Genomic DNA, 12,809 nt, shown 5'->3' with positions numbered 1-12,809 from the left:
TAAACAAACAAAACTCTCATCTTCATCCAGATGGTCCATCCAGATGGTCCATCCAGATGGAGAAACAAACATGCCCACAATCATATATTGTCTCCAGAATATACTTCAATTATTTCTACAGGCAATGATCATGACAACCTTCAATAGTGTGCCTGGTCCTTTACTCAAGCAGTTGAGCAATGATTCACTTCAACTACAACAACATTGTAATTCAAGTTGAAACATTTTGGGTACAAGGAAGGTCATGTACATGGTTTATATAGCATATAAATGCAAACCCATGCATCACATACATTTTTTTGTGTTCAAAGACACCATAGTTTCTTGCAACATATAGCTAACACCTCATGAAGAGTGCCCCTCTTTATTTCATAAACAAGGCAAAAAAGCCAAAAGTTGTAGAACATGTGAAGTGTTGTCTTTAAACTGTCATTGCATTGTCCAAAAGCTTTTACATTTTCGAGGTTATGCGGCTTAGGGTTGCTTCAATAGATCCATGAGGTTCATCCGTTGGCAAATACACATCATCCTTAAACTGCAAAAGCAATTTATCAGAAACCATTCATATCTTGGAATGTCATCGTAAAAACATGAAGATTCTTACCTTAACCATTGAAGGGTTTTCCTTTGTTGAAAGATTTACAGGTAAGAAGTGAATATTTGGCATTTTAAGGTGAATCGATGCTACATCAGGGAACCTGAACATGTCAAAAGAATCTGATCATGGTAAGAATCACACCCAAAAAAAGTGAAGACAATGTGGACAGATATGATGATGGTACCTTCTCAGTACAGCGCTTCCCATAAGATAGAGTGTGCGTTGGACAGAAGGACTATACACACCGGTTTCTGGAGGACCAAAGAAAGTATCCATTAGAACTTTCTTCACTTCCATGAACTTCTCACTGAAGTAGAGTTCCTTTTTTGGGATGCTTGCAACAGACTCATATGAGTACCTATCAACCATGAACGTCTAGTTTCGGTTTGAAGAATCAATCACAAATAAGAAATGTATGTAGTAGCATCATTATTTAACTCATACCTCCAAGATGCATTCATCTCTGTGGCAAGCATTCTCTCTCGAGTGTCCGGCAGAATGGTGTACTTGTCTCTCACAAACTTCTCAAATCCTGACTGTTCATTTTCATTAAAGTGGCTTTTTGTGAGTAATGAGTTATCAGTATCTTTCTAAAACAGACTGATAAACTAACATCAAATCTCGTTTTTTCATATCATTCTTCTTTGCTTTTCCTCTCCTTCAACTTCATAAGTTAGAGGAGCAGACTTGTATCTCTAACAGCTATATACAAACAAGGACAGGTATAACGATCTACATTGTGTTTCCCTTTCTTATAGAGTAGACTCGGCAAGGGATTAAACAAGAGAAGACCGCCAATAAAAGAAGAAAAACACCAAAAAGAATTCATTTGCAAACCAATAACTCTATGCATCGCAGGAAACACTAGCCAAACGACATTTAACTCGCCACAGCCAGAAAATTCAAAAAGAAAAACAAAATGCTGTGTACCTGGGTTGTCTTGAGCAGAGCTAGTCCTGCAACACCAGAAGTTAAGGTTAGTGCACCAGACTTTTGTACTGTAGCCTCCACTGTATGGTTCTCTGACCCAAGCTTGAAACCTTTAAACAAAACAAAAACCTTTACTGAGAAACTTAATCAAACCAAAGCAAAACTGGTTCGAAAAGAAGAGTCACAAAACCGACCATGTAAATGGGGCTTTCCATCAATGCATACACGCTCCCACGGCTTCTCAATGATATTAACAATAGCAGTGTAAACCTTGTAACAATAAACAAGAAAAGAGAGATGGGTACACACACACGCTTTTAAAGAGTGTATATTGAGCTGATATATATACCTGTGGATAAAAGGAGGAAAAGTGATTCCCTAAAAGTATTGCAAATTCCTCTACAGAGAGTCGATCTCCACACTCTTTCGCCTTCACATAAACCTTTTCATTCAAAAACATAACAGACACCAAAGGTAAGTTGGATACGTTCCAATCAAACGAACAAAAGGTGGTTGATTCTCAAGAAACAGGGCAAGAACAAGAACAAGAACATATATCTACAGCCTCAAGATCCAACAAGTTGTTTTCATTACAATGATCCTATGATCTACAGTCCAAGATGACAGAGATTATAAACTATGATCGCAAGTAACTGAAGATTTGAGAAGAAACAGTAAGATGATGTAATACAAACATCAAAGCTTTTTGTCTTTTTTTCGAGTCAAGATTAGTCAAAAAAGTTTTTGTCTGTTTTTTGGAGTGACTTACGGTGTTTTTCATGGTATCGGTAGCGACGATGTCGGAGTTATCGTCACGGTGGTAAGAAGAGAGGCAGTGAGAGAGAAGGCTGATGCTAACGTTCCATTCAACAAAGTGATGAGATCCATCGCCGCCTTGACGCCAAACTCTCCCAACTCTCACTCTCGCCTTCCCATGTCTTTGCTCCACTCTCACCCCTTCTGCTGCCATTGAAACTGATACAGATCGTACGATTTACTAGAGAATCAAAAAGCTAAGAGAGCGAAGATGGAGAGATCGAATTCAGTAATAGAGGAGGATCGATAGGTATGAATATAGAAAGAAAGCGTGTTGGGATTTGATTGCAGACAGCACATTAATTTCTTTCTACGAAGTTGAAAGCTGACGTGTGTACAGAAGGCGTTAGTTTTCACGGACATTCCGCGGTATTAGACCATGATTATTGGGATTTCTTAATACGAGGTTTTTAACGGAATATAAGAATCCGTCTCTTAACTTTTAATTAAAAAAGCTAAAAATCGGTTCTTAAATAAGAGTTTTAAGAACCGGTTCTTAACTTTTAATGTTCTTATATTCCGGTAAGAACCCTACTCTGAGAACTTCCAATAATTATGCTCTTAGTTTTTTCCCCACAACGGTTTTAAGTTTTTTTTTTTTTTTTGCTTAAGTTAAATTTTAGTTTATATGCTATTTAATTTATTTTGAATGTTTCTCGTACTGTATACATGGAGAAACTATTGGCAGTAATATATTATTTTCCCCTATATTGGACTGTCTCTAAATCGTTTATTATACATCAACAATCATAATTTTTTTTGTTAATTAAAAGGAGGGTCAAGATCTTGAAAGTATTATTTTACTTTTAAGAGGAAAATATTCAAATTAAATTAAATTTTATGTTAGCTCTGTAGGATAAGTAAACAGAATTTTATTACTTTATTTTGAATAATCAGTTTTGTTATATTTAAGAGTTGAAAACCTAATATAATTAGAAAGATTTAATTTTAAATAGAAAGTGAAGTATGAATTTATGTATTGATTTCTTTGTAAGGAAATTTAACTTTTATAATCAGAAGAAATCAATAATTCATCAAATGACCATATTGTTCTATAGACTAGAATATACTATGTATATTGTATAATAACTATTTTGACAATTCTTTTAAATAGTTATTTTTAATTTTTTGTCATCAAAATAGCTTTAAAAATAACCAAAATAGCCGTTTTTTATTTTGAAATTTTTAATATATATTTTTTATCCTTTTTAAATTTGAAATCTATGCCCAGAAACTCACCCTTAACTCTAAATTCTAAGTGTAGATTAGTTAACTCTAAGGTAAAAATGTATTTTTACTCTTTAATAAAATTTATTTTGGTCATTTTTTCATTGAGAGCTATCTATTTTGTGATAAAAATTTAAAAAGTACTATCAGAATTTTTCTAACTTCTATTATCCTTGAATTACACGTCTTTCGAAAAAAAAAATTATGTTACAAATGTGTTTCTCCTTTTTACTTTTAGTAGCTTTCACTTTATGTTAAAATAATTATTAAATTTTTTATTTTATATATTAAAAATATTTTTTTTCTACACATAAAATATAATGAATCTTTCTAAATAAATATATATTTTATATATTTTATATATTTTATACTATATATTACATCAAATGGATTTTCAATCTATATTATCTTATACTAGTATGGTTCGAGTTTTTTTTTAAAAAGGATACATTGATTTGTTGAATTTTATTTTATTTAAAGCTATACAATTGAAATATAATTTTTCTCTCTCTCGATCTATTCTATATGCATAATAAAATAAACAATATATAGATACATGTAACACATATACATACAAATCTTAAATTTCAGAAATTAATTTCGGACTTTTAAGGTGAATTGAAATGTTTTTCGATTGGTATTTCAGAAATTAATTTCGGACTTTTGGGAGATTGTGTGCAAATCTTAAATCAAATTGATTATTCATTGAGCATATTCGCAAAGGCGAGCTCATTCGGTATTTTCTCCGCAAAACTCGAGTCACTAGTGAATCGGGGTATTGGACTGGTCTCATTGATTAATCAGCCTAAAATTATCACTTAATTAAGTGCAATCATTGACTATTAGAGTATTATTTATAATCAGATCATGGATATTTGCACAATGCATTCACCTACTCTCAAACAAGCAATCAAAGGACCTGATAAAGCGTGGCATAAACATAAGTATGGGATAACACCTGTTTATTGTTTTCTAAAACTGCTCCTTGCACACAGGCCTAATCAAGCTTCAACAGTTCAACATGTAAACGTCTCATGAAATTAAATAATAAGCTTTGTATCATCTTTGCTAATATCTACGAGCCAATTAGGCCAGATATCCTAAACAGTGTGGCGATTAACTCGCAAATCAATATGCAGAAAGATGGCATATAGATGTAATCAATTCAAAGATATTTAACAGGACTGGGTGACAAGACGAAAGCCTACATCTTTTAAGCCAAACTCAAGACAAGGACCAGCGAGACGAAGTGCCTCACTGGAACTATACTACTAAACGAACCCAAAAACTAAGACCTCTACTAAAAAAATCATGTTAAACATGAAGCATACCAACTCCGCAACTCGAGAACTGATCTCTGTATATGAGAGGAGGAGTCTTTGGCGGCCAGTAAATTGGATAAAGTGAGTAAATCTCCCTGACTAACAAGCCTTCCTTTGGCCTGAAATAACAAAATAATTGTAACAAATCAGTAAGTGTGATCTTAACTAACTCATGTGGCCCTATTACAAACATTTAGGCATCAGTAACCACCTTGACGGCATCAGTAAAATACTTGTCTGCATCTTTGACATAACGGCAACTGAAATGGATCATTTTCAGTACATAAGCCATCGTCATCAACAGCCAAAGCTAGATTTCCCCTTGCAAGCAAGGGATCATAAAACCATATACAGAACGTTCAACATTAAGGAGATATAGCGAGAATAGTAGAGTAGACTGAGAGCGTGGGTTCTTTAATCCTAATTAACCTTTTTTAATGATCTTGTTCTCAAGACATCATGGTAGTCATCTTCTCCGTAAATTATTATTTTCCGAATCTTGGAAAGGATGAGCTGTACTGTCATGTTTTTAGCACATTTGGCTTTCATGGCCTTATCAGTGGGAAGTGCTGACAAACGAGATTCTGCAACAACTTAAAGAGTTTCCCATTGTTTTTGTTACCAACCTTGAAATAGACACACTCTGCATTGACACACAAACCACCAAGGTTACTTGGAAGAGTCGATGTGAGTAGTAGTCCATCCCACAAAAGCAGCATCCTTTTGATACTCAACTGATATTTAGTATGAAATTACAACTAAATTAAACAATATTGAATACGAAGCTAGAAAAGGTTTCATTGTTTTTTATTTTATTTTATTCACTGTTGTTCAACCTGAAACAGCTCGAGGCTGGAGTTGCATAGAGTACAGAATAAACAAACACCATAAATATTACAATGTTTACAGCTTTAGACATAAAAGCCTTCATGGATTGCTGCTTACATTCATATGAATCGTTTTCTTCTTACATTTTCATATCATTCGCTTGTACTTCCCTTGAGGTTTAGCCTTGAGACCATATTCTCAGTCCTCTGCAACAAAATGATCCCCAAATTATTCAAAACATTAGTGACTGTATCAATAATATGGATTAACAAACGAAACACTAACCTGTTCGGAATGAGAAAGATACTTCCCATCAAGTGTCACGACAACGCGGTTATTACCGTCAACTCCTTTAACTTTGTCCACAGAGCAATAGAAGTCTATCGCCGACATGCTGAATACACACACAACAATGTAAGAAAAGGCTCAGTTTTAACAGAGACTCAAAGGTTTCTAACAGCAATCTTATTCGTAAAGAGGAATCTACTGCCTTCTAATTTAATCACAAAGAACATTCTAGTTACTGAAGAAGCTAATACTATGAGCACTAGAAGAACCAGCAGTGGCCTATAGGACAGAGTTTAAGCTTATGGAAGAAGCAAACCAGGAAACAATGGACCAAAAATGAATAAAGGGAAACAAAAAAGCGACTGTAGAAGATGGTAGATTGCCTATAGATAGATATTAGCAAACAGTTTTTACACCGAATCTAGATACTAGATACTGAATCTGAATGAAGAAACGGACGGGACCTCCTATAATTTACAGTGTGTATATGATCACAACACCAGAGCAGGAACACACATGTCGATAAAGCAAGTAACTTTCATTTCAATCCTTAGCAAATGAACAAAAAACAGAGCAAATGATTCTAATACTACATCAAGATCCCTTTGAGCGACCATAAAAACTCAGACTTTACACTAAACAATATAGTGATTCATTCCATTCATACCAATACAAGAATATAAAGTATAGTCAAAACTTACATGCCGTCGCCAAAATCTTCATTGATGATCTCCTTTATACTCTCACCAAAATGCATCACTGCTTCGTTCAACCTATAAAAAGCCATCAACTTTAATACCCAGAAACTAATAAACTTCGTGGCAAAGGAAGAAGAATAAAAAAAAACCTGTAGACGGTGGGTTCTTGGATGAGGTTTGGATCATACGATCTCCACGGCGGAGACATCATGGCGGCGATGAGTTCTTCGGTCAAAGCAGGTAAGGCTGCACGGAGCTTGGGCACTGTTTCGGGTTTGAGCTGAGCTTGGCGACGGAGCAGCTGAGCCACGTAGACGTTGGTGAGCCCTGTCTCCGCCGCTAATTGACTGTAAGTCTTGCCGGAGGCTGACTTGAGGGCGAGAATGCGGTTTGTAAAGCTCTGCTTCGTCGCCGCTTCCATTTTTTGACCAAACAAGTGGAGAGTAATCACTTTTCGCTTCTCACTTCCCTTAGCCTCCTCTCTTTCTTTCAACACCTTATCAATTAATTAGGCTTCTTAACCGATCGTTACTGGTTTACAAAAAAAAAATATCGCTTTCGTTCGATAGTCAATTAGTTTGATATTTTTTTTTTGAATGAAATTATTAGTTTGATATTACTCAAAACTAATCAAACTTATTCGACTTTAATCAATTTTAATTAGAAAAAAAAATTATTATCTTGAAGTGTAAACCTACGCGCTCAAAAGAGAGAGAGTTTCAAGAGAGAGAAAGTAGATCTACTTCGGGTCCGGCGTACGGCCGGCGCGTGAGTGAGCGTGCCGTCGCCGGATCCCTCTGTTCTTCGTTAAGATGTTCATCTCATGCTTCTCCTGCTCTTGCTATCCCCGACCGCCTTATTGAAGATTTGGCCCAGTATCCAACCGTCGTCGTAAAATCGGAAAGTGTTCCGACAGCGTTGGTGGCTAAGCGGCTGGAGTAACGACGCGGTCGTGTGGAGGGTTATGGCGTGGTGAAGTCGGCTTGTCAGTCTAAGTTCCAAATCCGGGAGGTGGAGGCTTATACAACTCCATCGCCCCCGGTCCTAGTCTCCGGGAGGTTGGGGTTTCTTCAGCTCCGTCATCGCCGGCTTTTGTCACCGGGAGGTGAAGGCTTCCATAGTCTTACGTTGCCGGCTTTAGTTTTTTTTTATTCAATATTTCGTGGTTTAGGGTTTGTCCCCGTTTCTGGTTTGGGTGTGGTTAGTGGTTCATGGTTCCGGTAGTTTGCGGCTTCAGTTTGCTGGATGAGATCTCGATTTAATCGATGGAGCTCTCCGATTTTAAGACAAAGCGTGAATTAAGAGAGATGATTTGTGGTTTCAACTCCTTGGGGAGGGTGTTTGGGTGACTTGGGATGAGTTCTTTGAGTGGTTTCTATGGAGGCTCGACGGTAATACGAGCTCCGACGAAACGGGGGTCCAGTGGTGCTGCTCTCGAAGCGGCGTCGATCAAGTTGAGGGGATGGGATGAGATGGTAAAGATTCGAACACGTATCCGGCCTCCTTGACGTGTGGGTCGCAAGCGGGTGTCTGGTTCTGTTTGGGCCTTGGGCCTTTTGGTTTATTTGGTTGCCCTGTGATGTGGGCTTTATGCTTTGTAATGTGGGCTTATGCTATGTAAATTTTGGGCTTCAACCTTTTTGAATTATTTAAAATTGACGGAAAAAAAAAAGAAGTGTAAACCTACACATTGGTAGGTTTTAGAGTCCATATGAAACCACGTAGTATTGTCTAGTTGAAAAGAAAATGGTATATCAAAAAAAAAACAAGAAGAGAATTTTTACGTTTACCACTTTGTTGGTATAATTATTGATGTTAACTATCAATAAAAATATTTTTTCAAAAATATTTTTTTTTAAGAGGCAAAAGACTTTTATACTCATATTCTATATATATATATAATAAATGATTATTTAAATAAATAAAAAACTTTAAAAACAATTAAAAATATTAAATAATAAATTTTTTTTTTAATTTTATTTTTTCAAATCCTAACTTTTTATTAAAAAAATTTGAACTTTTTTCGAATTTTTTTTTTCAAAGTTTTATTTTGAAATTCAAAATATATTTTTGAAATATTTTTATAATTTTTTTAAAGTATTTATATATATTTATATAAAATAAATATACTATAATAATTGATTGCTATTTATTTTTAATTTTAAATTAATCTATAATTTGTATGCATAATAATATTATATTACTTTAATTAGACATATGATTTTAGATATTTTATATCTAGTCGGGTTTGTTGTTTTTTATGGTCGATTTAGTTATCATTTGGGTATATTAGATTGCATCTATTTCTCTGAATTCAACTATATTATTGTTTTTTAATATATTAAAATTATGGTTAATTTTCTTATTTTCAATTACGTTGGTTGTAGTCTTAGATATGTAAATATATTTTAGGAAAATTATGTATAAATTAAGAAATATTGTGATTAGAATGAAATATAAAATAAACCAAAGTGTTTGATTTCAAATTACGTGAATTAATATAACGATAATATTTTACAAACTCATACATATATATAAATTTTACAAAAGAACTAAATTGTAACAGTTGGTTAATATTTTATTTTCATTTGTTAATATATTTTGAGTCATTATATAATTTACATTTATAGAATAAATTTAATTATAAAATTATTATTGTAGTTAAATCTATGATTTTAGATATAAGTTGGATTAGTCAAGTCCCTCATGTTGTGAGTATATTGAGTTACATATATTCTTTAAAATTCAAAGTGAAGTATAATTATTTTTTATTATAATTAAGTAAAATCAAATTAATTTTATTTATTGTTTAAATGTGCATATAGTTTCATAATATTTATCATATTATATGTTTATTTTTTTAACAAAATTTAGAAAATAAAGCGATAATCAATATGAACATACAAAAGTAACTAATATATTTTTGGAAGTTGATGAACACATATCAATATTTACAATAATAAAAATATTTTATAAATGCTAAATAATCTTGTGCTTTAGATTTATAAAATGGTAAACTAAAATTTATTTTAAATAATTTTAAAATGAGATTCAGATTTGCTTTGGTATTTTAATTGTACTCATATTAAGTTCCACAAACATAAAAACATAAAATTTAAAAGCAAATTTAGTTTTATGAAAATAAATAATTTTAATAATAATAAAATATAATATATCTACCTCGTAAAAGTATATAGCTTTAGATTATTTTAAAATATTTGTTGTTATTTCTTTTTATTTTTAATATCTCTTAAAAAATAAGCAGTTTAAAAAATTGTGTGATTGTATTTTAAAAATCATATTATATAAGTAAAATATAATTTATAAAAAAATTTACTTTAATTGAAAGGTATTATAACCAACTAAATATTAAAAAAAATAAAACATTTCAATAATACTAACTATAGACTATTTTTAGTCAATTAAACACATATCAGTTTATGTTACTTAATTATTTTATGTAATCATCTAAGAAAATATATATATATATATATAAATTGTTTCTGTTACTTAGAAAATATATATTTTTTGTATTGTTTAAAATTATTTTTTAAAAGAAATCATATTTCTTTTTCTAATATCAAGATTATGTGTGTTAACCTTGTTTCATGAAATCACATTATATGCAAATATATATTTTCATCTAAGAAAATATAGATATAAAGAAATATTTTATTACTTCATATATTTTATGTTATTTAGAAATATTTTTAAAATGGAATATTTCTATTTTGTGAACTTTCCTTTTTAATGAAATAATATTATATATACATATACTTTCGTTTTCAAATTTGTTTTTAAAATTTAAAACAAAATTCATTTTTATTATATATGTTATTTGGAAAATTTTAAAAAGGAAACTAAATAAAAAAATTCAATAATATTATTTAACTGTAATATTTTTAATTCATTAAGGATATCCATATAATCAACCAACGTGAGGGTTAACGTGAGCGTGACACATAAGAAATTGATTTCTCAAATAATTATTTTTATAGAGATAAGAATATATAACCATTAAATTTCTTTCAATCCAAAAAAGGTAAAGTATTTTATTTAATTATATATAAATAATTGATAAAGAAAAAGAAATTGATAGAAATATATATTATTTCTCCAGTTTTACAATTAATTACCATGAATCATTATTTTTAATATTACTTGTGGTATTTGATAATGTATATTAATTATTTATATAGTTACCTTTTACTTTTTTAATATTTTTAAAATGAATAACTAATAAACGTCAACAACCAATCAAATTATAATTATTTTTAAAATTTAACTTATTAACAATACATAAAAAGAACACTTAAGTGACTTTTCAATTAATATATAGTATGATTTATCTCTTTAAAACCAAGAATAAATTTGGTTAGTGTAAACATGTATTAGGAGAATGGTAGTCTAAGTAATTTCTCTCATAATTTTGTCAAATCACAAATCACACTTTCTCACTCATTTTTATTTAATGCTTAAAGTAAAACTTAAATTGTTTAAACAAACCATTTTTTTCCTTTAAAACATACCTAATTAAATTAAATCTGATTAATTAATAAGAATAAATAATTTTTAAAATTTTAAATAATGAAATGTTGTTATTTTAGGCATATATACTTAATATTAATCTGAGATCCAATATTATATCAAAATAAAATATTTTTATTTAAAATATTTTTATTTAAAATTTTATTCATTTACATTTTAAAAGTTTATTGTACCGCAAATATAATTCTCTTTAGTTTTAAATAATTTATCCTACTTGTAATTTGCATTATATTTTGTATATTTGACTTTAACATTTGTAGAACATATCATTTTTATTGATCTTTTTTACTCAATTAATCACAATATTTTTAAAAACACATAAAACTAATTAGTTCACATTTATAGTAATACAAAAAATACATGCATCCCGACAAATAAATAAAAATAAATATATAAGAATATAAAAGAACGAGGAACATCAACAAACATATTTTATTATTCTTTCCTCCTGTTTTGTTTATGTCTCCTTTATCTTTTTACTATTCAAAACATGCATGTTAATTTTATTATATCAAAGCTATATGAATTATATTAAAAGAGTATTAACTCTAGAAAAGACATGTGAAAAATACTTTGATTAATTCAATTTTAAATGACTTACTATATAGTTATTTTAAATGAATTACCATTTAATATAGTTTTAAGTGACTTACCATATAATAATTTTAATTCATCTGTTTATATTAATAGATAAATTAAATAACATTTTTTATTAACATAATTTTAAGTGACTTATAATATAATTTTTATGTTTTAAAATATAAAAATATTTTAATCATTTTTAAAAGTGATAACTTATCTATGATATTACACTTGAAAAATGATGAGAATTTTTAAAAATTATATATTTGACCGTTTTGCTTTCATTTGAAACATTTTATAATATATATATATATATAATGAATGAGTGAGTTTAATTAATATTATTAGGTTTATATTAATTAGTTTTCCTGAATCTATGATTTATTGTATTGACTACTAATATAAATATATTAATTTTTTTTATAATTGTTTATGTAGTATCATATGTATTTAAATGTATATTATCAGTTTATATAATGTAATACATGATATTTAATTGTTTCTATAAATAAATTTTATTAATTCATCTATATTTAAGATGTTTAATTGTATGTTTGGAAACATACATTAGATTAGGTAATTCTAGGGTTAGTTTCCTTTTAAAAATTTTAATTAAGTAAATTAAAAATTAAAAAGCATCAACCAATCAAATTATAACAATTAATTAGAAAACTCTCATATGAACGACACGTCAGCAGAAATCACTTAAGTGACTTCTGAATTAATATATAGAGAGATTTTTCTCTCTTTAATAGTGATAGTAAAAATGGTTAATGTAAGTATGAAATGTGGTATTATGAATATAGTATTTTTGGTAATTTTCCTTCAAAGTTAGGTCAACACAATGTTCATGTTTTAATAAGATACTAGATTTTGATCCGCGCTTTGAAAGCGTTGGATATTTTTTGTTGAAAAATTTATTAATCCATCTATTTGTTCACCAATATGTTTAGGCACGTGCGTTCAATTTTC

General features: G+C 30.0%; 2 protein-coding genes across 2 annotated transcripts; both read right to left on the bottom strand.

Moving 5' to 3' along the window:
- Positions 1–172: 172 nt before the first annotated feature.
- On the bottom strand, positions 173–2,692 carry LOC106301645 (uricase). Its single transcript, XM_013738095.1, has 8 exons — positions 2,298–2,692; positions 1,878–1,970; positions 1,723–1,798; positions 1,529–1,638; positions 1,043–1,134; positions 783–956; positions 605–698; positions 173–535 (listed from the first exon to the last, which is right to left on the bottom strand). Exons 1-8 carry the CDS (start codon positions 2,496–2,498, stop codon positions 452–454), a joined length of 924 nt encoding a protein of 307 aa, XP_013593549.1. The 5' UTR covers positions 2,499–2,692; the 3' UTR covers positions 173–451.
- Positions 2,693–5,679: 2,987 nt separating this feature from the next.
- LOC106301971 (cyanate hydratase) lies at positions 5,680–7,210 on the bottom strand. The gene is made up of 4 exons (XM_013738472.1): positions 6,857–7,210; positions 6,711–6,782; positions 6,007–6,115; positions 5,680–5,927 (listed from the first exon to the last, which is right to left on the bottom strand). The coding sequence occupies exons 1-4, from the start codon at positions 7,126–7,128 to the stop codon at positions 5,874–5,876; spliced, it is 507 nt and encodes a 168-aa protein (XP_013593926.1). The 5' UTR covers positions 7,129–7,210; the 3' UTR covers positions 5,680–5,873.
- Between the last annotated feature and the right edge of the window lie 5,599 nt (positions 7,211–12,809).

Source organism: Brassica oleracea, chromosome C7 (genome assembly GCF_000695525.1).
Source record: "Brassica oleracea var. oleracea cultivar TO1000 chromosome C7, BOL, whole genome shotgun sequence".
Taxonomy (NCBI): domain Eukaryota; kingdom Viridiplantae; phylum Streptophyta; class Magnoliopsida; order Brassicales; family Brassicaceae; genus Brassica; species Brassica oleracea.
Note: the sequence above shows the minus strand (reverse complement) of the source record. Positions and strands in the feature narration are given on the sequence as shown.

Excerpts from the sequence above, each read along its gene's own strand:
- LOC106301645 (XM_013738095.1), bottom strand. The coding sequence starts at position 2,498 with ATGGCAGCAGAAGGGGTGAGAGTGGAGCAAAGACATGGGAAGGCGAGA. Across the intron at positions 1,799-1,877 it reads TTTCCTCCTTTTATCCACAG|GTTTACACTGCTATTGTTAA; the intron begins GTATATATATCA and ends TATTGTTACAAG. Across the intron at positions 536-604 it reads AAAACCCTTCAATGGTTAAG|TTTAAGGATGATGTGTATTT; the intron begins GTAAGAATCTTC and ends TTGCTTTTGCAG.
- LOC106301971 (XM_013738472.1), bottom strand. The coding sequence starts at position 7,128 with ATGGAAGCGGCGACGAAGCAGAGCTTTACAAACCGCATTCTCGCCCTC. Across the intron at positions 6,783-6,856 it reads CAAGAACCCACCGTCTACAG|GTTGAACGAAGCAGTGATGC; the intron begins GTTTTTTTTTAT and ends GGCTTTTTATAG. Across the intron at positions 5,928-6,006 it reads ATCTTTCTCATTCCGAACAG|AGGACTGAGAATATGGTCTC; the intron begins GTTAGTGTTTCG and ends ATTTTGTTGCAG.